General features: G+C 40.7%; 1 protein-coding gene across 1 annotated transcript in view; it reads right to left on the reverse strand.

The window, feature by feature from the left end:
• Positions 1-26,879, reverse strand: part of LOC126236237 (uncharacterized) — a 204,283-nt gene that overhangs the window by 166,430 nt on the left and 10,974 nt on the right. The window contains exon 2 of the mRNA XM_049945378.1: positions 288-377. Within this exon, the coding sequence (XP_049801335.1) occupies positions 288-377 (90 nt within the window). The remainder of the gene's footprint in view (positions 1-287; positions 378-26,879) is intronic.

Genomic DNA, 26,879 nt, shown 5'->3' on the forward strand with positions numbered 1-26,879 from the left:
GAAAAGTTTTTCTCTGCCACCCGTAAGAAAACAGCGTGATTCCAACGCAGGGTGTCGCAGTTCTGACGTCTATTGCAGAGTCGTAAAAAGACGTTGTGAAATGTAAGAGGGGATGTGATGGCCTTGCTATCGTGCGAAACGTCCACGACAGCTTTGGGCAGAATTGTGGTGAAATTTGGTGCCAGTGTGACATCAGGAACCCAGCTTACACCTCACATGAGCTGTGGTGCCCTGAAACCTCATCTTCGGTCTCGGTGGCGCTTCAGACAGCAAGCCAGGGTACATACCTTCTCCAACGAGCTGCATCTTGTGCCTCCGCGTACAGCAGCTTGCCGACTGTTGGACCTCATTTAGAGTTTGTAGGCAGAGCGCGGACCCTGAAAGAGAAATGTGCAATTTCGGTTAATGACTCCCATGATCCACGTGGCGACTGATCAAATAACCTCAGAAGATTTTGGTGAAATTGAACAATAAAACAGGGAAAGAGCATTCTGTTAGCAAAAAGGTGAATGGCCTTTCAGATCATGATGCACAAATTTTAACTCTAAAAGATTTTTGTGCTGCAACACATGTTAAATATAGTTATCAACTGTTTAGGAAAGCTGATCCAGTTGCTGTAGAGACCTTTGTAAACCTTATCAAGGAACAAGAGTGGCAAGACGTTTATAGCGCTGATACAGTAGACGATAAATACAATGCTTTTCTCAAGACTTTTCTCGTGCTCTTTGAAAGTTGCTTTCCGTTAGAACGTTCAAAACAGGGTACTAGCACAAACAGGCAGCCTGGGTGGCTGACTAGACGGATAAGAATATCTTGTAGAACAAAGTGGCAATTACATCAAAACGTTAGAAACAGTCAAAATCTAAATGCAGCAACCCATTACAAACAGTATTGTAAGGTGCTTAAAAATGTTATTAGGAAGGCAAAAAGTATGTGGTATGCAGATAGAATAGCTAAGTCTCAGGATAAAATTAAAACCATATGGTCAGTCGTAAAGGAAGTGGCTGGTCTGCAGAGACAGGTCGAGGATATAGAACCAGTGCGTAGTGGGAATGTCCGTGTTATTGATAAGTCGCATATATGTGCAGTATTTAATAATCACTTTCTGAATATAGCAGGTGAACTAAATAGAAACCTAGTCCCAACAGGGAATCATATAGCGCTCTTAGAAAAAAGTGTTCCGAGACTGTTAACTGAAATGCTCCTCCATGATACTGACAAGAGGGAGATTGAGTTAATAATTAAATCACTAAAGACCAAGAACTCTCATGGATATGACGGGGTATCTAGCAGAATACTGAAGTATTGTTCTATGTCTGTTAGCCCAGTAATTAGCCATATCTGTAACTTTTCCTTTAGGTGTGGTCGGTTTCCTGACCAATTAAAGTACTCGGTAGTGAAGCCACTTTATAAAAATGGAGACAGGGATAATGTTGAAAATTTTAGACCTATTTCTATGCCATCGGTGTTTGCTAAAGTTATCGAGAAGGTTGTACAAACAAGGTTACTGGATCATTTAAATTCACATAATTTGCTGTCAAATGTTCAGTTTGGTTTTAGAAATGGTTTAACAACTGAAAATGCTATATTCTCTTTTCTCTGTGAGGTTTTGGACGGATTAAATAAAAGGTTGCGAACGCTAGGTGTTTTCTTTGATTTAACGAAGGCTTTTGACTGTGTTGACCACAAAATATTACTGCAGAAGTTGGACCATTATGGAGTAAGGGGAGTAGCTTACAATTGGTTCGCCTCTTACTTTAAGAACAGAAAGCAGAAGGTAATTCTCCGCAATATTGAGAGCGGTAGTGATGTTCAGTCCCAATGGGGCACTGTTAAGTGGGGCGTTCCCCAAGGGTCGGTGCTGGGGCCACTGCTGTTTCTTATTTATATAAATGATATGCCTTCTAGTATTACAGGTGATTCAAAAATATTTCTGTTTGCTGATGACACCAGCTTGGTAGTGAAGGATCTTGTGTGTAATATTGAAACAGTATCAAATAATGTAGTTCATGAAATAAGTTCGTGGCTCGTGGAAAATAATTTGATGCTAAATCACAGTAAGACTCAGTTTTTACAGTTCCTAACTCACAATTCAACACGAACCGATATTTTGATCAGACAGAATGGACATATTATAAGCGAGATGGAACAGTTCAAGTTCCTAGGCGTTCGGATAGATAGTAAGCTGTTGTGGAAAGCTCATGTGCAGGATCTTGTTCAGAAACTAAATGCTGCTTTGTTTACCATTAGAACAGTATCTGAAATAAGTGACAATTCAACACGAAAAGTAGTCTACTTCGCATGTTTTCATACGCTTATGTCGTATGGTATTATTTTTTGGGGTGATTCTTCTGACCTCCCCCCCCATGAACCATGGACCTTGCCGTTGGTGGGGAGGCTTGTGTGCCTCAACGATACAGATAGCCGTACCGTAGGTACAGAGTTTCAGGGAGAGCATAAGGGAACAATTGACAGGAATGGGGGAAAGAAATACAGTAGAAGAAGAATCGGTAGCTTTGAGGGACGAAATAGTGAAGGCACCAGAGGATCAAATAGGTAAAAAGACGAGGGCTAGTAGAAACCCTTGGGTAACAGAAGAAATATTGAATTTAATTGATGAAAGGAGAAAATATAAAAATGCAGTAAATGAAGCAGGCAAAAAGGAATACAAACGTCTCAAAAGTGATATCGACAGGAAGTGCAAAATGTCTAAGCAGGGATGGCTAGAGGACAAATGTAAGGATGTAGAGGCTTATCTCACTAGGGGTAAGATAAATACTGCCTACAGGAAAATTAAAGAGACCTTTGGAGAAAGGAGAACCACTTGCATGAATATCAAGAGCATTGATGGAAACCCTGTTCTAAGCAAAGAAGGGAAAGCAGAAAGGTGGAAGCAGTATATAGAGGGCCTATACAAGGGCGATGTACTTGAGGACAATATTATGGAAATGGAAGAGGATGTAGATGAAGATGAAATGGGAGATATGATATTGCGTGAAGAGTTTGACAGAGCACTGAAAGACCTGAGTCGAAACAAGGCCCCCGGAGTAGACAACATTCCATTAGAACTACTGACAGCCTTGGGAGAGCCAGTCCTGACAAAACTCTACCATCTGGCAAGCAAGATGTATGAGACAGGCGAAATACCCTCAGACTTCAAGAAGAATATAATAATCCCAATCCCAAAGAAATCAGGTGTTGACAGATGTGAAAATTACCGAACTATCAGTTTAATAAGTCACGGCTGCAAAATACTAATGCGAATCTTTACAGACGAAGAATAGAAGCCGACCACGGGGAAGATCAGTTTGGATTCCGTAGAAATGTTGGAACACGTGAGGCAATACTGACCCTACGACTTATCTTAGAAGAAAGATTAAGAAAAGGCAAACCTACATTTCTAGCATTTGTAGACTTAGAGAAAGCTATTGACAATGTTGACTGGAATAATCTCTTTCAAATTCTGAAGGTGGCAGGAGTAAAATACAGGGAGCGAAAGGCTATTTACAATTTGTACAGAAACCAGATGGCAGTTATAAGAGTCGAGGGGTATGAAAGGGAAGCAGTGGTTGGGAAGGGAGTGAGACAGGGTTGTAGCCTATCCCCGATGTTATTCAATCTATATATTGAGCATGCAATAAAAGAAACAAAAGAAAAGTTTGGAGTAGGTATTAAAATCCACGGAGAAGAAATAAAAACTTTGAGGTTCGCTGATGACATTGTAATTCTGTCAGCAAAGGACTTGGAAGAGCAGTTGAACGGAATGGACAGTGTCTTGAAAGGAGGGTATAGATGAACTTCAACAAAATCAAAATAAGTATAATGGAATGTAGTCGAATTCAGTCGGGTGATTCTGAGGGAATTAGATTAGGAAATGAGACACTTAAAGTGCTAAAGGAGTTTTGCTATTTGGGGAGCAAAATAACTGATGATGGTCGAAGTAGAGAGGATATAAAATGTAGACTGGCAATGGCAAGGAAAGCGTTTCTGAAGAAGAAAAATTTGTTAACATCGAGTATAGATTTAAGTGTCAGGAAGTCGTTTCTGAAAGTATTTGGATGGAGTGTAGCCATGTATGGGAAGTGATACGTGGACGATAAATAGCTTAGACAAGAAGAGAATAGAAGCTTTTGAAATGTTGTACTACAGAAGAATGCTGAAGATTGATCACATAACTAATGAGGAGGTATTGAATAGAATTGGGGAGAAGAGGAGCTTGCGGCACAACTTCACTAGAAGAAGGGATCGGTTCGTAGGACATGTTCTGAGACATCGAGGGATCACCAATTTAGTAATGGAGGGCAGCGTGGAGGGTAAAAATCGTAGAGGGAGACCAAGAGATGAATACACTAAGCAGATTCAGAAGGCTGTAGGTTGCAGTAGGTACTGGGAGATGAAGAAGCTTGCACAGTATAGAGTAGCATGGAGAGCTGCATCAAACCAGTCTCAGGACTGAAGACCACAACAACAACAATAATTCTGATTCAATAAGGGTATTTTTGGCTCAAAAGCGGGCTGTTCGAGATATATGTGGTGTATGTTCGAGAACCTCTTGTCGACTCCTATTCAATAGTCTGGGAATTCTGACATTGTCCTCACAGTATATATTTTCTTTAATGTCGTTTGTTGTTAGCAATATTAGCCTATTCCCAACAGTTAGCAGCTTTCACTCAGTTAATACTAGGCAGAAATCAAATCTGCATGTGGAATGACTTCATTGACTCTTGTGCAGAAAGGAGTGCAGTATTCTGCTGCATCCATTTTCAATAAGCCACCACAAGAACTCAAAAATCCTAGCAGTAGCCCAAACTCAAAAAGTCTAAACTGAAGAGTTTCCTCATGGCTCACTCTTTCAATTCTGTCGAGGAGCCCCTGGAAGAGCTAAAATATTAAGCCAATTCTAGTGTTACATTATTGATTTTCTTTATTTAAACTTATGACTTGTCGCCTGAGTATGTTTTTTATATTTCATTTTATCTGTTGCTACTATCGTGTTATAATTTGATGTATTGACTCGTTCCATGACCATGGAGACTTCTCCTTAATTTGGTCCCACGGAACAATAAATAAATAAATAACTTTTTAGGAGTAGAAGAATTTCGAGAATAGTAACACCTGGATCATGTGATGCAGTGCTGAGCACACTGCGCTTGCATTCGGAGGAAACGGGCTTCAAATGAATGTACAGTTACGAAGATTTAAGTTTTCCAAATTATCCCCTAAATGGTATAAGGTAACTGTGAAAATAATCTCGCGGTACAAAATATTTTTCACCTCCTTATAAGAACACAATGATTGATTTAGAGTGCTGTAGATGGTGTACATTTAGTACCAGGCGGTCATATGAGCCTCAACTGATGAAGTTAGCATAGTGTAGGTTTAGTACCAGGCGGTTGTATGACCATCAACTGGTGAAGTTAACATGGCAGTTGTACGGATCAGACGTACAGACGTACGACATGGAGACGTGGCACAGCGGTAGGAAGGAGGATCCGTGTTTGAACTTTTCCATGATCACACCGTGGAGGAAGTTGCGCGATTTGTTGTATCAACGTGGACTAGCCAATGTGACAAGTGACAAGTATTGAGAACAGTGAGCACAAAAAAAGAATCCTAACGGATGGGACCGTATCATGACTTGTCAGCGACAAATCCTGTAGAAATTGTTGCAGTTAATGCTGGACCATCTCAATTAATTTTGTAGCGAACACCTCGATGCGAATTGCATGCAGTGGACATTTGGAATCGGACACCTCGCAAAGTCCATTGCTCACAGAGGCACATGGTTACACGTTTTCAGCCGGCCAATCACAGAAACTGGACGGTAGCTGACTACACGCCTATAGTATAGTCCGACGAGTTACGTTTGTACCTCTTCTCGATCGATATAAAGCGTCGAGTGTATCAAAAGCAGAATGACGCGTTTAACTCATAGTGTGTGGAGCGTGTAGTTAAGACTGGCGGTGGTTCTGTTATGTTTTGGGGTGTTTCTCGTACCATTACTTTGGCCCATCCATTCAGGTTACCTTGAGAATGAGCTAGGATCTTTAGTGCTACATTCTCGGTTACCGCGTATTGCCTTTTCTTCTAAAACTTCATCAGTATTCGGAGGACACTCCCGCCCTTCGAGATTAGAACCGCTGTGTTCACAGGGCTGCACGCTTACGTTTCTGGTTTTACAGCAACTCAGGTTCCCTATCGCACGTCAGCTGACCCGCTAATTCACACGAACTTAATTCCCCAGATAATGTCTGAGACTGTTTGGGAAAGCGCAATTCGGTAACTCTTCTGTGCTAATCAATAATGAATGGGTTTAGATGGATATGGCATACCCCAAGAAACTTGTGGATGCTGCTACTCGCTGAGTTGACATTATTTTTAAGTTTGTTTTATTCGGTAATTTTATATAGAACAGAAGAATTTTCTGTAGCAAAGTGGACAAAGACTTAGGAAAATGGCAAATAAAATGTTTTGTATTGAGTGTCTTATTATATGGCGCTGAAACGTGGACACTGAGAAGGAAAGGTAGAAGAAGGCTGAAAGCCTTAGAAATGTGGACATGGTAGAGGATGGAAAACATGAATTGGATAGATGGAGTGAAAATGAAAAGGTACTGAGAAGAGTGGGAGAACAAAGACAATTACTGGGCGTAACAAAAAGAAGGAAACGAAACTGGATTGAATGTATATTAATAATGAAGGAGGGGCTTATAAAAACAGTTAGAAGAGTATGCGGAAGGAAAGAGCAGGCGAAGTAGGAAGATATTGTAGATGACGGATGATGTATTGAAGCAATAAGTCACATGTAATGGAAACGCAGGTGACGTGGTAATATATCAGAAAACTGATGATGATGATGACACGTTAACTCCGAGATGTCACGTCGCGGTGGTCAATTTTTGACGGTGTAGTTAATTCCTCTGAAATGGATAAAGCCGAATTACTTCCCAGTCCTCCTCCGTTCCGAGGCTCTGTCCGTCTATCGGCATTGACGACATTAAACGTTTATCTTCCCTCAGAGCACCAAGGAGCAAACATATTCAATCTTAAATTGACTACTTTCACTGTGGAAAGAGAGATGAAGAACTCTATAGATACGGCTTATTTTATTGTTCTTGTAAGTCATTCGTCGTTCTGCACGTCTTTGTTGCTATTATTTTATTTTATTTACATGTCACGTTCCGTAGGACCAAACTGAGGAGCAAATCTCCAAGGGCATGGAACGTGTCAGTACATGAAATTACAACATAAAAGTAATAGCAGATAAAAATAAAATGCTTATGAACCCGAAAACAGACAATCCATAAGTTTAAGTAAACGCAAACAATACAACAAGAATCAGCTTAATTTTTCAAGGAAGTCCTCGACAGAATAGAAGGAGTGAGCCATGAGGAATCTCTTCAGTTTCGATTTGAAAGCGCGTGAATGACTGCTAAGATTATTGAATTAGAGTGGTAGCTTATTTAAAATGGATGCAGCACTATGCTGCACATCTTTCTGCACAAGAGTTAAGGAAGTCCGATCCAAATGCAGGTTTGATTCCTGCCGAGTATTAACTGAATGAAAGCTGCCTATTCTTGGGAATAAGCTAATATTGTTAACAAGAAAGGACAGTATATATATATATATATATATATATATATATATATATATATATATATATATATATATATATATATATATATATATATTGAGAGACTCGTGAACAGGGGTCGACAAGAGGTTCGTGAACTTACACCACTTCACTTATTGCTCGAACCGCCCGTGAGCCAAAAGTATTCTTTTAGAATGGGAAGAGGTACCCCAAAATATAATACCATACGACATAAGCCAATGAAAATAAGCAAAGTACACTAATTTTCGTGTCGAACAATCACTCACTTCAGATACCGTTCGAACAGTAAAAATGGCAGCATTAAGTCTTTGAACAGGATCCTGAACGTGGGCTTTCCACGACAGTTTACTATCTATCTGAACACCTAGAAATTTGAACTGTTCAGTTTCAGTAATCATATGCCCATTCTGTGAAATTAAAACGTCAAGTTTTGTGGAATTGTGTGTTAGAAACTGTAAAAACTGAGTTTTATTGTGATTTTGCGATAGTTTATTTTCTACAAACCATGAACTTAGGTCATGAACTGCAGTATTTGAAACCGAGCGAATGTTACACACAACACCCTTTACTACCAAACTAGTGTCAGCACATCACAGCCATTCTCAACATTGTGAATGATGACCTTTTGCTGTCTGTTGCTAAAGTAAGAGGTGAACCAATTGTGAGCTACTCCCCATATTCCGTAATGGTCCAACTTCTGGAGCATTATTTTGTGATCAACACAATCCAATGCCTTAGTTAAATCAAATAATACGCCTAGCATTCAAAACCTTTTCTTTAACCCATCCAGTGCCTCACAGAGAAAAGATAATATAGCATTTTCAGTTATTAAACGACTTCTAAAGCCGAACTGTCCATTTGATAGCAAATCGTATGATATAAAATGATCAATTATCCTTACATACACTAAACACTGATGGCATAGAAATAGGTCTAAAATTGTCTACATTATCCCTTTCTTCCTTTTTATAAAGCGGCTTCACTACTGAGTACTTCAATCGTTCAGGAGACTGACCATTCCTTAAGGAAAAATTACAAATATGACTATATACAGGGCTGACATGTACACCACAGTACTTGAATATTCTGCTAGGCACTCCATCATATCCATGGGAGTCCTTAGTCTTCAGTGATTTAATCATTGACCCAATACCCCCCCGCCCCACCTTGTCTGTGTCACAGAGGTGTATTTCAGACATCAATCTCGGAAATGCATTTACCAAGAAAGTTATATGATTCCCTGTAGAAACTAAATTTTTCTTTAATTCACCAGAAATGCTCAGAAAATGATTGTTAAATATTGTACATATATCTGATTTATCAGTAACAGAAATATTTTTCCTGCGAACTGACTTTATATCAACGACCTTTTGTTGCTGATCAGACACTTCTTTCACAACTGACCATACGGTTTTAGTTTTATCCTGTGAAGTAGCTATTCTGTTTGCATACCACATACTCTTTGGCTTCTTAATAACATTTTTAACCACCTTACAATACTGTTTGTAATGGGCTACTATAGCTTGGTTGTGACTACTTCTAACATTTTGATATAATTCCCGCTTTGTTCTACATGATATCCTTATCCCACTACTCAGCCACCCTGGCTGCCTATTACTGCTAGTACCCCGTTTAGAACGTTCTAATGGAAAGCAACTCTCAAAGAGAACGAGAAATGTGTTAAGGAAAGCATTATATTTATCATCTATGTTAACGGCAACATAAACATCCTGCCACTCTCGTTCTTTGGCAAGGTTTAAAAAACTCTCTATTACTGTTTGTACTTACGTGTGACATTTGTTTGAGTACAAAAGCCTTTTAGTGTTAAAATTTGTGCATCATAGTCTGAAAGGCCATTCACCCTTTTACTAACAGAATGCCAAACTAGTAATGAAGAATGAACAAGGTGAATGAAGAACCCTCTCTAGTTTGAGCCGAAGTGCTCTGTAGTCAGAGCTAGGGGACCTGTAAACAACAATTAGAAGTTTAGTTTCACTAAATTCAACTGCCTCTGCACAACATTCAAATATCTGTTCAGTGCAGTGCCGTGATACATCTATGGACTCAAATGGAATATTGTTTTTACGTACATAGCCACTCCCCCACCCCGCAAAGAACTCCTTGAAAAACAGGCAGCTAATCTGTATCCTGATAAAGGAAGCCTATGAATTGCCAAATTATTTAAGTGGTGTTCCGATATACCAATAACTTCAGAGTCAACATCTATAAGCAGTTCACTAACTTTGTCTATAATACCTCTTATATTTTGATGAAATATGCTAATTCCTTCTCTGCTTGGAAACATGACGTCATCTGAAGGTGAGCCCTTAGCTAGAGGGACTTCCTTCAAGCAGGTATACCTATCAGCTGACTTCAATCTAGAAAAGGTGCAGTTCTAACACCAACTACTACAGGAATTTTTCCATGAGTGATCCCACCACTACCCACTACACTGTCACCTATAAGCTTTGCCAGTCTCCCCTTCCCATAACTATTGAGGTGGAGGCCATGCTTAGTGAAACCCGATCTACTGATAGACCCAACTGGCACCACTGAAATGTGACCCATGCATCTGCCATCAGCGTTCTCTCCAGCCCCATGTTCACGCGTCCAACAGCCGCGTTAAGATGAGGCCGATCATGACGCTGTAACAGTTGCACAAAATGCACATTACTGCCACCAGTTTGAGAAGCTATCTTTCTGTCAATCAGTGTGTATCGACCGTAATGCGAGTTCATCTGTACATCTTGCCGCAGTAGTTATGACTGTAGATAACTCTATCGAAGACATACTTCCCTGTATGTCTTGTCTCTTGGAAGAATATGAAAAATGTTTTTACACCCTTCACAAGTGTTTCTGATGATTATATCACTTTCCTGTGACCTTTCTGTTAAAAAACAAAACTTGCTAAGGAAATGTGAAGCAGCAACGATCGGTATGCTGTCTTCGTGAAAGGAAAGAGCGCAGCGGTTTTTTGAGACAAAGCGGGACGCCCTTGGCATGCGTGGCGTTTCGCTGATGCAACAGCGTCGCTGTGCGCTCGGCTCGCCTTGGACCTCCTCCCAGGGCCCCTCCAAATTCTTCGCCACCGACTTTCTTGTTCCACGCATTGTTTTTGTGGGCAGGCAGCATGCGGCGCAGGAATCGCCACTGTCTGCTGAATTTACTTAAGTTGCGAGCGGTGGGTTCGATTATAGAGTGAGGACGAACAGAGAGTACAGTGCCATTAGGTTTAGTTACTATCCTTACCGATGCAGAAGTGGTTAGTTCCGAGAGTATATGCAGTAGTAAATAGCCGTTGATACTAAAACGAAACAATTTTTACGAAATGATATTACTGAAAGAGCACATATCGTGACAGTCTTTTGTTATCGCGATCATCTCACGTAGTACTTTAAACAAATGCCTCTGACTCTTTGGTAAGTGCGACGTACGACGAGGGCAAATTCTTAATAGATGCTCCAGCTAGACGAGCGCCAACTAAGATGGCTACATTAGCACAGTGTCTGAAGATACGTTAGCCTGCACTCGGAACTTTTTAATAAATTAATAAAACGTAACTTTCCGATTAAATTGGTAAAACTAACAGCAAGTTCACTTGATAATAGACCGACATCGATATTCATAAATGGCTCCAAATCAACACCATTTTATCCAATCTCTGGAGAACCTCATGGAGCAAAATTATCACGTTTTCTTTATACGTTATATACATCAAATATTTCTCCACCAATCAAGTTGAACGAAGACTTAGGCCTTTATGCATATGATACGGCTTACTGGTGCCATGCATCCGCAACTGAAAGCCTACATAGATTAGCAGCACAATATATCACTGTATTTGAACGGTGTCTTGCCAAATGGAAAATATGCCCGATGCTCAGAAAAGCCAAATGGAAATCATCATAGAAATTTGACAAATTACGATCCGCAAATGCAGAAGATTTTACATTAACATTATGAGGAAAATAAATGAGACCAACGAAATCCGACAACTACCTTGAATCACTATTGACGCAACGATGACATAACGGCAAGCAGTCAATGAATTAATAATGAAAGCAAGGAACAGACTAAATTTATTAAAATTAATAAAAGGAAAGTGGCGTAGAGTATCTGAGCCTACGATCGATATTAGAATATGTAGCGCTGATATGGATAGCAGTGTCAGCACACACGGCAAAAATTTTCAGCACCGAAAGAAGGATTTAAGAATAGCATCAAGACTGAATCCAAGCACCAGTAGGAGAGGACTTTTAATTAAATTAAACTTAATTAATTTACTTAAAAGTAATTAAATTAACTGCAAACTTTGGATTGACAAGATTGTCAATAGAAACCAAAACAACAGAAGTACTAAACCGGACATCATTTAAACTTATTTTTCCACAATGTAAATATCCATACCCTGCAAACAAAGCTTCTGAAGCCTTACAAACCATCTACCTTAGGAAAACAATATACAGGCAAATCTACAAGAAAATTATATTTTGCGGCATCTTAAAGAACGCAGTCAGGAAGAAGAGTGATCTAACTTACATGAAACCTTACCGAGGTCTTCTTAAGATAGGTTTTTCTTCGGAACTTGAACGAACGGAGGTTTTATAATTTTCTCCCTGGCTACAGCCAAAGAGATAAAATCCAAATACTTAATAAATAAAGTATCACCACAGTAGAAGGACATAACTTTGGCCTAAATGAACCCGTCAGTCTTTTCGAAGATGGGCTCGCCATCCCCATCATGGGCTGAACGACAAAGAAAAAACATTTCAGTAGGACACATCATCACCTGACGACCGTCGGAAGATATCAGGCGCACTCGCACCAAAAGCGGAAAAAGTCGTTTGTATGTAACACTCGCTGACAGTACTCATCCTCACCTCGTGGAATGATTAACCTTTGTTTACAGAAAATACAGAAGATGAAATCAGAAACTCTCATAACGCAGGGAACATAGGGACTATACCAAAATATATCGTTCGAGGCACATTGGATTCGCATTCGGGAGACCCGGGGTTCAAACCCGCTCATGTTCATCCACATTTACTTTTTCCTTGATTTCATACATCGCTCAGTGTAAATTCCTGGATGATTCCTTTGAAGAAAACGGAGACGACTTTTCCCTTCGTCCCACAATCCGACCTACTTACTCACTTTGATAAAATAAGTTAAATAAGCACACAATCACCAACAGGATAATCGAGTAAGCGTTCAAATGATATTTTATGAACTTTCGGAAAGTAAGGTATCTATGAAATGATAGTTTCGTGTGCAGGCAAAGCTATGCTCGAGTCCCTGTCCCGCACACAGTTTTAAATGCCAGGAAGATTCAGATCAGCCCACACACCCTCTTGTAGAGTGAAAATTGATTCTGGAAATCGACTATGATATATAAGTATTTGTATTTTTATACCAGGAAGAGTACTCAACTTCTGCAACTGTATCGCAAGTTAGTTGTATTCACACAGAACAACAATTAATTCTGCAGTGTCGTGTAACTATAATTACACAGATCTATTAGTCTACCACGATATTATCGCCCCTGGGAGTGAGTTTAGGTTCGCTTATCGTGAATCAGCTGGTAATCTGGGTTGGCAGTATATGCACAGTTCACCTGAAAGCATTGAGAGTGCGATGAGTTTCCTGTAGCCATGTCTACACTTGTTGACTGTAACGTCTCCGCATGTTTCCGATATCACCGAAATCCAATAATATCGTCGTTGAGTAGTAAGCCTGGAAAATACGAACGTAACACCGAACGAGAGTAAGTAAGTTTTTCTTCCCGAAGACGTTAATGCACACAAGAGCTGATAGGTGAGGTCAATACTGTTGTTCCAGTGTCCATTCGCCATGAGTATCAGCAGTATCCTCTGGATACAAAACGTAGCGCAGATACTCAATGGTAAGAATAACAACCCAACAGAATATGCAAGTGCAGGGGAACAGTAGGTTGGCCTTGCAATAGAATGTGCAAGTGCAGAAGAATACAAGATTGCCCCACATTATGTACTCTGAATTCTGAGGTGGATTTACAGTCCCCAGGAATGCGTTCGGTGCCGGCCTTGTGGCCGAGCGGTTCTAGGCGCTTCAGTCTGGAACCGCGCGACCGCTACGGTCGCAGCTTAGAATCCTGCCTCGGGCATGGATGTGTGTGCTGTCCTTAGATTAGTTAGGTTTAAGTAGTTCTAAGTTTTAGGGGACTGATGACCTCAGATGTTAAGTCCCATAGTGCTCAGAGCCATTGGAACCATTTAAATGCGTCCGTTACACATTATTAATAAACCACAAATAATTTTTATTATTAATGTTCATCGCGAAAACAGCAATAATCCTGGTGTCCAGTTCAGTTCGCACCAATTACTTTCGCACCACTCAAAAAGAAAGAAAAGACAAATTATCTTAATCACATTCTGTTATAATTTGGAATAATACAGACAGAGAGAGAAAAGAAAAATTACCTATACAGCTGATACTACCCTAGTTATGTGTCGTTAGCGAAGTACAAAGCTGCCTGTCATTTTCCTTGTTGTGTACATTGCCTGTGTATATTGTCCGCCGCTTTCTGCTGCAGCTATAAGGATTATATACGTGACTAATGACCTCAGCAGTTGAGTCCCATAGTGCTCATTTTGATTATATACGTACGTTTTCTTTCTAACACCTGTTTCTTTTATTTCAAATTAATTTAACTGTGTTTTCTTTTTGTGCTTTGAAGGTGATTGTTGCCAGCTGAAAATGGTTATCAGGATTATTGTTTTCTTGCGTTCAAGACTAATAAGAACATGATGCAATATCCCAAGAGCATGCTTGTTCCATGATACGCCAAACTCCATAAAATGAGTCACAGATGTTTGTGCCAAAGTAGAGAGAGCTGTGATTCACATTTTGCTTTCAGAAAAGAGCAGCGAGAAATTTTTCTAATTTATAAAATCGTACTACAAATCAGGGACATTTTTAAAAATAAATATATGAATAGTTCGGCGCTGTTCAATAAGCCGATGTTTTTATAGCATTCAGGTACTCTACAATTATTTTGTGTCTATGACTTTCTATTACCAGGCATTCCTCGTTGTTCTTGACTTTACTTTCAGAACAGTGATATTTTACACTGCAGAATGCTCGCCGAACAGTGCACTTGCGTTTTGTCGCCTCCAGTTTATCTGTTAGTATTAAATTTCGTGTAGCATGTAAAGAAACTGAGAATCACTGTTAGCGTACTGTTAACACTTCGGTATTTACTATCGTATTTGTTATCTCACATTGTGTTTTCTTTATCGTTAATTTGCCGTTGTTACTTGCGTCTCCGTTCATTGTAAGATGTTTGTGGGGTTCACTTAGTTGTGTGTTAACGAAGTGCTGAATTCCACACATTGTAGGGTTGGCACATGGCACAGTTTAAGTTTAGATCTGCCCCACATTCCGATTTCTGGCGATGCATTCTAGCTCGGCTAAACTCGCCTCGTGCTTAATTACCAACCATAGGCGTCCACAAGGCGGGGCAAGAGGCAGCGCTCTCCCCTCTTGGAATCTAGATGCGGCTTTTTGTTCGTTACGGAATTACCTCGAATTTCTACCAACGATTGCCTCTGATGGTACTTAAGTGCAGAGTAACACTGCCTGCCGCGGCAGGAAGTATTGTGACTTAGCAGTGACTACCCGTCTTGCGAAGTTTTTCGTTTTCACGCCGTTCCCGTGATATCATGCTAATTTCTCTGCACGGTGATATTTTCGGCGCTGTTTTGCAGTTAAGATGGATACGAATCTTTATAGAACATTCCTGAAATAATGTCCTACATCTTTTTTTTTTCTTTTTGTCGCTTCCTCGTACAGCGCTTATCGAGGAGCAGGAGGGGACCGGACCACCATTGTCACATGCGGATTCCTAGCACAACATAAACATGACAGCAGTATTCACGTGCCCATCATCTGTTCTCAGCTTCTTCAAGATCGCCCCTCCTCTTATAACGCAACGTAATCTCAATAGTACTTTACTGTTTGTCTGTGCACAAAGAAGACCCGCGATGTCTTGCAAAAGCTGCATTCAGTTTTAAACGTCAGAGCGATTGCAGTAGACTTTGAGGAACACAGTCGTCTGTAATGTATGTGTCCAAATGCTTCAGTCGAAAGAGATATCCCATTTTATGCGGTAGTCGAGGTAAAGAAAGTGTAAAATTTCAAGGTAGACAAAATGTCATCTCCAGGAACTGGTACTTTCTCAACTCTACGGAGTGTAACACATCACCACTTGCAGGCATAGAGTTACGAATTCTGCTGTCCACTTGGTCTGAGTGCATAATTGTGCGACAACCTGAAGAGACGAAGATTGACTTGGTTCAGTCCTAGGCTATTAAAAGTCGATTCTACCAGCCAGTATGAGTGTGGGTTTCCAAGATTTATCACATTCATCTACACTGTTACAGGCTCTAGGCTACACTTTACCTCACCAAACCAAAAACAAGTAGTTTTCTCGACACATTTTGTTCATTTTTAATTATGATGGTCATTATTAAACAACAGAAAGCGTAAAACTGATGAAATAAGTATATTAATGTGATCGGACGTGTTATCATATCTAATACTCCTTTTTTCATAGTTTACAACCAGTTACTCCACTTCGAGGAGTGTTAATGTTGGCTACTTTTGTTGATATTCAATACGGTTTTCTCAGTCGTTCTCATTTTCTTCTCTTTCAGATTTTAATTTTCGTCTCTTACCACATTATGGAGCTATAAATAATTTTTGTACATATTTTCTCACTATATTTCATAGCTCTTTGGATATGCCGGATTTAGTCATAATGAAGATGAAAGTTTTGATCATTGAATCAAAGGAGTTGCGCCTATATCCATATTGATAACATAAAAAGTTGCCCTTTGCAAATGCAGTTGAATTTGCTTACCGTTTTGATATATTTTAAAATACTAACTGGAGACTATCAGTCGTCTGATGTGCAAAAATTTTGTATAATTCTTATGAAATTCAGTTCCTGGAGACAAGTTTTAATACTCACCGAATCATTTACATAACAAATGTCAGTTGGAGAATTTTGCTCCCTCTTGGTAAAATTTCTACGGACGTCCATGTTACTAACATAAATATTCTTTGCTTGTTAATAAGTAGAGACAATCAAGAGCTATCAGAAAGGAGACAGCATGAAATTGCTGTTTTTACCGTTTCAGTAGTATGGTTTATATGGTCGTGTGGGATCTTTTGGAATGATTGCTGGACAATAGTTCTTACACATTGTCACTGTGATCCGCCTAGAACAAAGAACCGATGTCTGAATACATAAACTTTAAACCACATCACCAAAGTTTCGTCATGTAGAAAATACAACAGTGTCTCAATGCCACGAAACAATTTTTACGGGAATTTCTTTCCCTGTTGAGATTATGCATGCAGCAGAGATGGTTTCTGGATAAAGGAGCAAATATCCTATGGGTTAAGACATGAGGTATCTACAGCGCATGTTTATTGGCACCCTCCCTCTCATAGTGTCCAGTTGACGCGTTTAATCAAGTGTGGATCTAATATCTAGTCACAATATAACAACTGATCGTTTATTGCAGGTACAAGATTTTTTATTTCCCAAATTAGTTGCGTGGTCTACTCTAAACGTGAAAAATGGCTGCCGTGAAATTTTGTTCCTTGGATTTTTATTGTAGACGTATTTGCAGTCAAACTAGAGTATGCAGTCTTTCTAAGATCCATAAGCGACCTTAACTATTCTAGAGCTCAACAGAACCGCTGAATGCTCACACCCTGACGCTGTAATGATTTTTGTTAACTCCGAAGTATAGTTTTGTTACTGAAGAGAGATAGCAACTTTTGATACCGATACCTTACTTAACGGTAAGTGAAACAGTCGGAAAAGAGAAAACAGAAAATTTTCATTAACACACGACAGTAAGGGAAGGGACATTCGATTTCAGTATTGAGCGCGCACTTCAAAGTACTTCGTAAGAGGTGCGCCAGTTTAAATCCCCTGCCATGTTAATCATTTAGTGGATTCCCATGTTGTGCCTCATCTTGTCTTATGAAGCTTACAACGCGATAACATTCGAGGAGAACTAAAAAATTTCATTCATACATAACACCAAGATTCCTTCAAAAAAGTTAAATGAATGGATGGTGACTCGTTTTCACACGACGTCAAAATTTCGTCTGAAGATGCACATAATGAATGGCTTTGTTTTTGTATCATACCTGTGATCGGAGGAATATAGGAAGATTTAAATTAAAGATCAGTATAGTAATAATGATTAAAAGACTAATGTATCTAGCGTAGGACACTGACGAGATCTCGTAAAAACGAACCCGAATTTGTACTTAACTGCACATTGTGAGTTAAATCGAAAGAGACAGGTAATTAGCAGCAATAAGTTAACCGATTTTGTCAGTAGATGATATGTATAATACAGCCAACCAACTGGTACAAGATTTTCTCTTTAACCTAATTTCGGCACAGACTGTGTGTGCCTTCATCAGAAAATCCAATAAATATGACGAGAACTTTTCACTCTTAAAACCCTTCATCTGCTTTTTTTTTGGTCATCGGTCTACTGACTGGTTTGATGCGGCCCGCCACGAATTCCTTTCCTGTGCTAACCTCTTCATCTCAGAGTAGCACTTGCAACCTACGTATTCCAATCTCTGTCTTCCTCTACAGTTTTTGCCCTCTACAGCTCCCTCTAGTAACATGGAAGTCATTCCCTCATGTCTTAGCAGATGTCCTATCATCCTGTCCCTTCTCCTTATCAGTGTTTTCCACATATTCCTTTCCTCTCCGATTCTGCGTAGAACCTCCTCATTCCTTACCTCATCAGTCCACCTAATTTTCAACATTCGTCTATAGCACCACATCTCAAATGCTTCGATTCTCTTCTGTTCCGGTTTTCCCACAGTCCATGTTTCACTACCATACAATCCTGTACTCCAGACGTACATCCTCAGAAATTTCTTCCTCAAATTAAGGCCGGTATTTGATATTAGTAGACTTCTCTTCGCCAGAAATGCCTTTTTTGCCATTGCGAGTCTGCTTTTGATGTCCTCCTTGCTTCGTCCGTCATTGGTTATTTTACTGCCTAGGTAGCAGAATTCCTTAACTTCATTGACTTCGTGACCATCAATCCTGATGTTCAGTTTCTCGCTGTTCTCATTTCTACTACTTCTCATTACCTTCGTCTTTCTCCGATTTACTCTCAAACCATACTGTGTACTCATTAGACTGTTCATTCCGTTCAGCAGATCATTTAATTCTTCTTTACTTTCACTCAGGATAGCAATGTCATCAGCGAATCGTATCATTGATATCCTTTCACCTTGTATTTTAATTCCACTCCTGAACCTTTCTTTTATTTCCATCATTGCTTCCTCGATGTACAGATTGAAGAGTAGGGGTGAAAGGCTACAGCCTTGTCTTACACCCTTCTTAATACGAGCACTTCATTCTTGATCGTCCACTTTTATTATTCCCTCTTGGTTGTTGTACATATTGTATATGACCCGTCTCTCCCAATAGCTTACCCCTACTTTTTTCAGAATCTCGAACAGCTTGCACCATTTTATATTGTCAAACGCTTTTTCCAGGTCGACAAATCCTATGAAAGTGTCTTGATTTTTTTTTAGCCTTGCTTCCATTATTAGCCGTAACGTAAGAATTGCCTCTCTCGTCCCTTTACTTTTCCTAAAGCCAAACTGATCGTCACCTAGCGCATTCTCAATTTTCTTTTCCATTCTTCTGTATATTATTCTTGTAAGCAGCTTCGATGCATGAGCTGTTAAGCTGATTGTGCGATAATTCTCGCACTTGTCAGCTCTTGCCGTCTTCGGAATTGTGTAGATGATGCTTTTCCGAAAGTCAGATGGTACATCGCCAGACTCATATATTCTACACACCAACGTGAATAGTCGTTTTGTTGCCACTTCCCCCAATGATTTTAGAAATTCTGATGGAATGTTATCTATCCCTTCTGCCTTATTTGACCGTAAGTCCTCCAAAGCTCTTTTAAATTCCGATTCTAATACTGGATCCCCTATCTCTTCTAAATCGACTCCTGTTTCTTCTTCTATCACATCAGACAAATCTTCACCCTCATATAGGCTTTCAGTGTATTCTTTCCACCTATCTGCTCTCTCCTCTGCATTTAACAGTGGAATTCCCGTTGCACTCTTAATGTTACAACCGTTGCTTTTAATGTCACCAAAGGTTGTTTTGACTTTCCTGTATGCTGAGTCTGTCCTTCCGACAATCATATCTTTTTCGATGGCTTCACATTTTTCCTGCAGCCATTTCGTCTTACCTTCCCTGCACTTCCTATTTATTTCATTCCTCAGCGACTTGTATTTCTGTATTCCTGATTTTCCCGGAACATGTTTGTACTTCCTCCTTTCATCAATCAACTGAAGTATTTCTTCTGTTACCCATGGTTTCTTCGGAGCTACCTTCTTTGTACCTATGTTTTCCTTCCCAACTTCTGTGATGGCCCTTTTTAGATATGTCCATTCCTCTTCAACTGTACTGCCTACTGCGCTATTCCTTATTGCTGTATCTATAGCGTTAGAGAACTTCAAACGTATCTCGTCATTCCTTAGTACTTCCGTATCCCACTTCTTTGTGTATTGAGTCTTCCTGACTAATGTCTTGAACTTCAACCTACTCTTCATCACTACTATATTGTGATCTGAGTCTATATCTGCTCCTGGGTACGCCTTACAATCCAGTATCTGATTTCGGAATCTCTGTCTGACCATGATGTAATCTAATTGAAATCTTCCCGTATCTCCCGGCCTTTTCCAAGTATACCTCCTCCTCTTGTGATTCTTGAACAGGGTATTCGCTATTACTAGCTGAAACTTGTTACAGAACTGAATTAGTCTTTCTCCTCTTTCAATCCTTGTCCCAAGCCCATATTCTCCTGTAACCTTTTCTTCTACTCCTTCCCCTACAACTGCATTCCAGTCGCCCATGGCTATTAGATTTTCGTCCCCCTTTACATAGTGCATTACCCTTTCAATATCCTCATACACTTTCTCTATCTGTTCATCTTCAGCTTGCGACGTCGGCATGTATACCTGAACTATCGTTGTCGGTGTTGGTCTGCTGTCGATTCTGATTAGAACAACCCGGTCACTGAACTGTTCACAGTAACACACCCTCTGCCCTACCTTCCTATTCATAACGAATCCTACGCCTGTTATACCATTTTCTGCTGCTGTTGATATTACCCGATACTCATCTGACCAGAAATCCTTGTCTTCCTTCCACCTCACTTCACTGACCCCTACTATATCTAGATTGAGCCTTTGCATTTCCCTTTTCAGATTTTCTAGTTTCCCTACCACGTTCAAGCTTCTGACATTCCACGCCCCGACTCGTAGAACGTTATCCTTTCGTTGATTATTCAATCTTTTTCTCATGGTAACCTCGCCCTTGCCAGTCCCCTCCCGGAGATCCGAATGGGGGACTATTCCGGAATCTTTTGCCAATGGAAAGATCATCATGACACTTCTTCAATTACTGGCCACATGTCCTGTGGATACACGTTACGTGTCTTTAATGCAGTGGTTTCCATTGCCTTCTGCATCCTCATGTCGTTGATCATTGCTGATTCTTCCGCCTTTAGGGGCAATTTCCCACCCCTAGGACAAGAGAGTGCCCTGAACCTCTATCCGCTCCTCCGCCCTCTTTGACAAGGCCGTTGGCAGAAAGAGGCTGACTTCTTATGCCGGAAGTCTTCGGCCGCCAATGATGATTATTTATCAAAATTTAGGCACTGGCGGGGATCTAACCCGGGACCGAAGACGTTTTGATTATGAATCAAAGACGCTACCCCTAGACCACGGGTCATCTGCTACTTCATTAATTGTTTTGTTTTTCTGATGAAGACACCCGTATTCGGTGTCGATACCATATTAAAGTAAAATCTTTTTGCAATTGGTTGGTTGTATTATACTCGTACATATCGTATTCTTATGCGGTTACTGTCTCACTGCATTGTTTCAAATTGTATTATTGTCAGTATAAATGAATTAAGATATGAAAGCGTGCTACACGCGACGATAGTGCATATGAAGCCAGCAGTAAAGACAGCCAAGAGGATAAATTATAATTTTATTGTTGCATCTTGACAAAAATAAATTTTAGTTCGGCGTTCTGAGATCTCTTTTTACTTTGACCTTAGGACGTGAATCCAATGCTCGCAGATTGTCTGACATTATTTTCCTGTATAAGGAGATGAGTCGAAATGGATTGATCGTTTGGTGTGAACCAGAAACCGTTGATCAACCTCTCATATAAAATTATGGTTTTTAGCGGCTTTTCCAACCATTGTACACGAATCGCGACATTGTTCCCTATACGTCGTTAAAATAACGTAAAACACAAGCAATGTAGCGTGGAATAATGCAGAATGCATCTTACACAAACCACAAGCATTTGGTATATGCAACGACCCATCATCAGAGGTTAAGCCAGATTTAGCTACGAATGGTGTTTGCAGGGTAGTGACGGCAGTCTTTGGAACACCGAGACAACCACATAGGCGAGAGGCTGCAGTGTCAAACCGTCAAGGTTCTGGCAAATTCTCATAAATTTTATCGTCATCAGTTCAGTGGACATCATGTTTTAATTAATAGTTTTATAAAGGTGGATCGTAAATTTGCGGCATTCTATGGTAAAAACGTAAGAATGTCAATAATTCAGGAATTTTTTATTATTTTTCCATTTAAGTAAGTTGACAATGAATAAGGATGCCATTTGCATAAAATGTGTCACCTCCTTGAGCTAGAAATGTCTGTTACGCCTTAGTTAGATATTTTCATTCTATGTTGGAGGTAAATATGAGTGATTCTCACCAACATTATGTGAATTGATGACAGTGACCTCATGGTGGGGTATCAGAAAGTCGTCCAAGATATTCGTGCGTCTAATTAATGACGGCTCTTTGTACCGTTATAGACATGGGTAGCGACACATTATGAAAACTCTAAGGTAGGAGGAAGAGGAGGAAATTTGTGTTTAAGGTCTCGTCGACAACAAGGTCATCAGACACGAAGCACAAGTTCGGATTAGGAAAGGATGGGGAAGAAAATCGGCCGTGCCCTTACAAAGGAACCATCGCGGCATTTGCCAGAAGCGATTTAGAGAAATCATGGGAAACCTAAACCAAGATGCACCGACGCGGGTTTGAACCGTGATCCTCCCGAATGTGAGTCCAGTGTGCTAACCACTGCGCCCCCTCGTTCGGTATGCTAAGGTAGAGAGAAACGGACTAATCAACATCGCATTCACTGTTGTATCTTGGAAAATTAACATTTTCTCAAATTAAATACCTATTTATAGATGTCTTACTGTGTAATAGAATGTACAGGAATATGAATATAAACTAACTGTGTTACCTCAACCATGACATTACTTCCTCGTCGGACAATACACGTAAGATAGATAATGCAAATGCCCGATTTAGTTTTTATGAATTGACGATATAAAACGAATTTTCCCTTTCTTGCAAGATTTAAGCCTCTTTGCCTTTTAAGAAAATATGAACAGACGCGGGAAGCCCGTACTTTGAGGTTGTAACTTTATCAGTTAAGTTCCCAAACTGAAGGGTGAGACACATGACTCCATATTCTCCATGCAGATTTTGTTCTTGTTTTTAGTATGTCTACTTCTGTACTTTATCTAACACAGTTTGTAAAATTCGCTTTAAGTGATGTGTTGTTAGTTACATTTGTGGTTATGACTTTTCATCCTTCCGTGGCAGATATTTCTCACGATGGGCAGAGCCCGAAGAGCATCAATAAATCACCTCCGAACAGCTATGTGAATAGTTATTTTAGCGACCTGTCTCGCAGAGCTTAAATATTCAACTTTATACGAAGTTTTCGGCAGGACTGCATATGTATGTTTCTCTCCTGTCGGTAATGTAAGGAACACCTTATGTCACGTTACGATATATTAGCTTTGTTCTTCAGTTTATTAAATAGAAATTATGCAAATAGATCGTCATCGACGTTACAGAGGCCTTCCATTGTGTAAGAAAGCTCTGTCTGTGTAGAAATAATTATTTGAAGTGTCCTACTGATACATTCTGAATACGTTACTCCATTCAGGAGGAACAACGTGTGTCTTTCTTGCGATTAATATCTCTTGAACGTTTATCGCAGATGTCTTTCAACAGTTTTCTGTGCAGAAATATAGATTTACTTTTAAGCTTGATTCATACATTCATCCGTGTTTCTGTACCAAAGTAAATGAGGCATACACTGATAAGCTAAAATGTTATGAACACTGCCCACCGGTTGGATGCCACCTGGTGGCATCGTGGGCACGTGACGCGGTAACAAAAGTATGTAAGCGGGGCAGACACGGTCGGGGGATCACCTTAGAAGATATGGGCTGCAAATGGGGAAATCCGTTGAGATAAACGACTTTGACAAAGCGGAAATTATTATTAAGCATAGCCTGTGAACGAATATCTCGAAAACGGCGAAGCTTGTCGAATGTTCACGTGCTACTGCCGTGAGCAGCTACGGAAAGAGTAGAAGGACAGTGAAACCACCACTAGGCGCTAAATGGTAGGACGTACACGACACTTCACCGAACGTGGGTTTCGGAGCGTTGTCTGATCCGTAAAGTAGGATAGATGGTGATTTGTGGCATCTCTGCCGAAAGGGTACAATGTTGGTGTACGCACAAGTGTTTCGGAACACACCGTTCATCGTACATTGTTGAACATGGAGCTCCGCAGCAGACCAACCCTATGTGGTCAAATGTTGACCGCCGGCCGAAGTGGCCGTGCGGTTAAAGGCGCTGCAGTCTGGAACCGCAAGACCGCTACGGTCGCAGGTTCGAATCCTGCCTCGGGCATGGATGTTTGTGATGTCCTTAGGTTAGTTAGGTTTAACTAGTTCTAAGTTCTAGGGGACTAATGACCTCAGCAGTTGAGTCCCATAGTGCTCAGAGCCATTTGAACCATTTTTGAAATGTTGACCCAACGACATCGTCAGTTACGATTGCAGTGGGCACAGGCCCCTCGGGATTCGGCCATCAATCAGTGGAAACGTGTCGGCTATTCGAGTGAATCACATTTTTGCCGCACAAGGTCGATGGTCTTCTCCACAAACGCCGTCATCGAGATGAATGGGGGTTCGAAACGTGGAGCGGGCCACGGGCGCAGGCTGGTGGGATCAGTGTTGTGCTAAGGGAGACATTCTGCTGCGCTTGCATGGAACCTGTGGTAGTAATCGAAGACACGCGGACAGCTGCGAACCAGCTGCATCCCTTCAAAAAATGGTTCAAATGGCTCTGAGCACTATGGGACTCAACTGCTGTGGTCATAAGTCCCCTAGAACTTAGAACTACTTAAACCTAACTAACCTAAGGACAGCACACAACACCCAGCCATCACGAGGCAGAGAAAATCCCTGACCCCGCCGGGAATCGAACCCGGGAACCCGGGCGTGGGAAGCGAGAACGCTACCGCACGACCACGAGATGCGGGCTGCATCCCTTCAAGCTTGATGTCTTCCCCGACGGTAATGTCATCTTACAGCAGTATAATTGTCTGTGTCTCGGAGCCAGAACCATGCTACAGTGGTTTGAGGAGCATTATAGCAAACTCACGTTTATTTCTGGGTGATCAAATTCGCCTGATGTAAATCCTATGGAAACCCATCTGGTTCGCTGTTGGAACCATCACCGCATACGCAAATCAGCGGCCCGTTATTTACGCGAATTACGTGACCTGTGCGTAGACGTCTAATGCCACATACATCCACAAATCTATCGACGAACTTTCGGATCATAGATACGCAGAATCACTAGTGTATTTCGTTGCGAAGATGGACAAAAAATCTATTAACCAGGTGGTCATAATGTCTTGGCTCCTCAGTGTACACTCGCGTTTGAAACTATAGATTAATTCTTGCTTTGGTTTATCTAAAACTTGTTTCCGTGTGCTCGTCACCCACTAGAAAACTGATATCTTCCCAACTCATCTACTCTGTATCGCCTCTCAAAAATTACTAAGTGAAGTGGAGTAGTGACTAAGTCAATAGATTCGCATTCGGGAAGAGTGGTATTGCAACCGTCCTCTGGTCATCCTCACTCACGTTCCGTTGGTTTTCCTGAATCACTTTAGGCGAACGATGACTTCTCAATCTGTTCTTTCCTCCACCTTTCTCAAATGAGATAACATTTCCCATTAATTAATTGTTTTCCTAGCTCTATTTATTAACCGGACCGCGCGTTAGAATTATGTACTGTATGTATTATATTTTCACTTTCGAAGGTAGGTTGATTGCGTAGTTCACGAAAAATCTGCGACATTTTACAGATGTGTGACACTCTGAAAACTGAAGCAGAATTTCTGTTCCAGGCTGCAGCGGCTGTTATCTAAACTTTGCACAAGTCGATGTTAGCAACCTAATACTATTTCTAATGACAGACTTTATTTCTGAAAATCAAACTTAGGTTTGATCATGCCGTAAACAGAAGTAGTCCGCCTCCGTAGCTGAGCGCTCAGCGTAGATGATTGCCATACAGAGGATTCGGGTTTTGATTTCCGGTACTGCCAAGGGTTTTTCCTTGAATGCGGTACTGGTACTGGGTGCACTCAACCTCGTGTTGTCAGTTGAGGAACTATTTGGCCGGCTAGTAGCGGCTCCACGGCCTGGAGAGGCAGCAGAACGGCTGGGAGTGCGGTATGCTGACCACAAGCCCTCCACACTGCATCCCTACGACCCCGCAAGGCAGAGGATGACACGGTGGCCGCTAATCATCTCTTGGTCCTTATAGCCTGGCGAGGAGCTCGGTTTTGATTAACTGGTGTAAGATAATGATACCTAGAACGATGGGCAGAAGTGCTTAAGAGTAGGTAAGAACAGCAGCCGGTACAGAGAAAAGAACGTTTTCGTCCTAATTTTATATAACAACTGGATCTGACCATATAGCCTGACAACGCTGAAAGCTAAGCGAAACTTATGCTGACTGTTTGACAGGCGAGCTCATTGTAGTCTCGATGTAGTCGGGAGTAACAAGAGTAGACCATTCGCAGTACAAGAGCTAGGTGGAGGAATAAGAAGCACAGCTTTAAATGTCTATTCTCATACTCTCTGTGTACGCTATAATCAGTTTTTCGCGGTCCCTAGTGCAGCGATACATAGGTGTTACAGTTTATTCCTATATACCTAACTTGAAAGTGGTTCTTGAGGCATTGTAAGTAGGCTTTCGCGGAATGTTTGTCGTCTGCCCTCACACGTTT

Source organism: Schistocerca nitens, chromosome 2 (assembly GCF_023898315.1).
Source record: "Schistocerca nitens isolate TAMUIC-IGC-003100 chromosome 2, iqSchNite1.1, whole genome shotgun sequence".
Classification (NCBI taxonomy): domain Eukaryota; kingdom Metazoa; phylum Arthropoda; class Insecta; order Orthoptera; family Acrididae; genus Schistocerca; species Schistocerca nitens.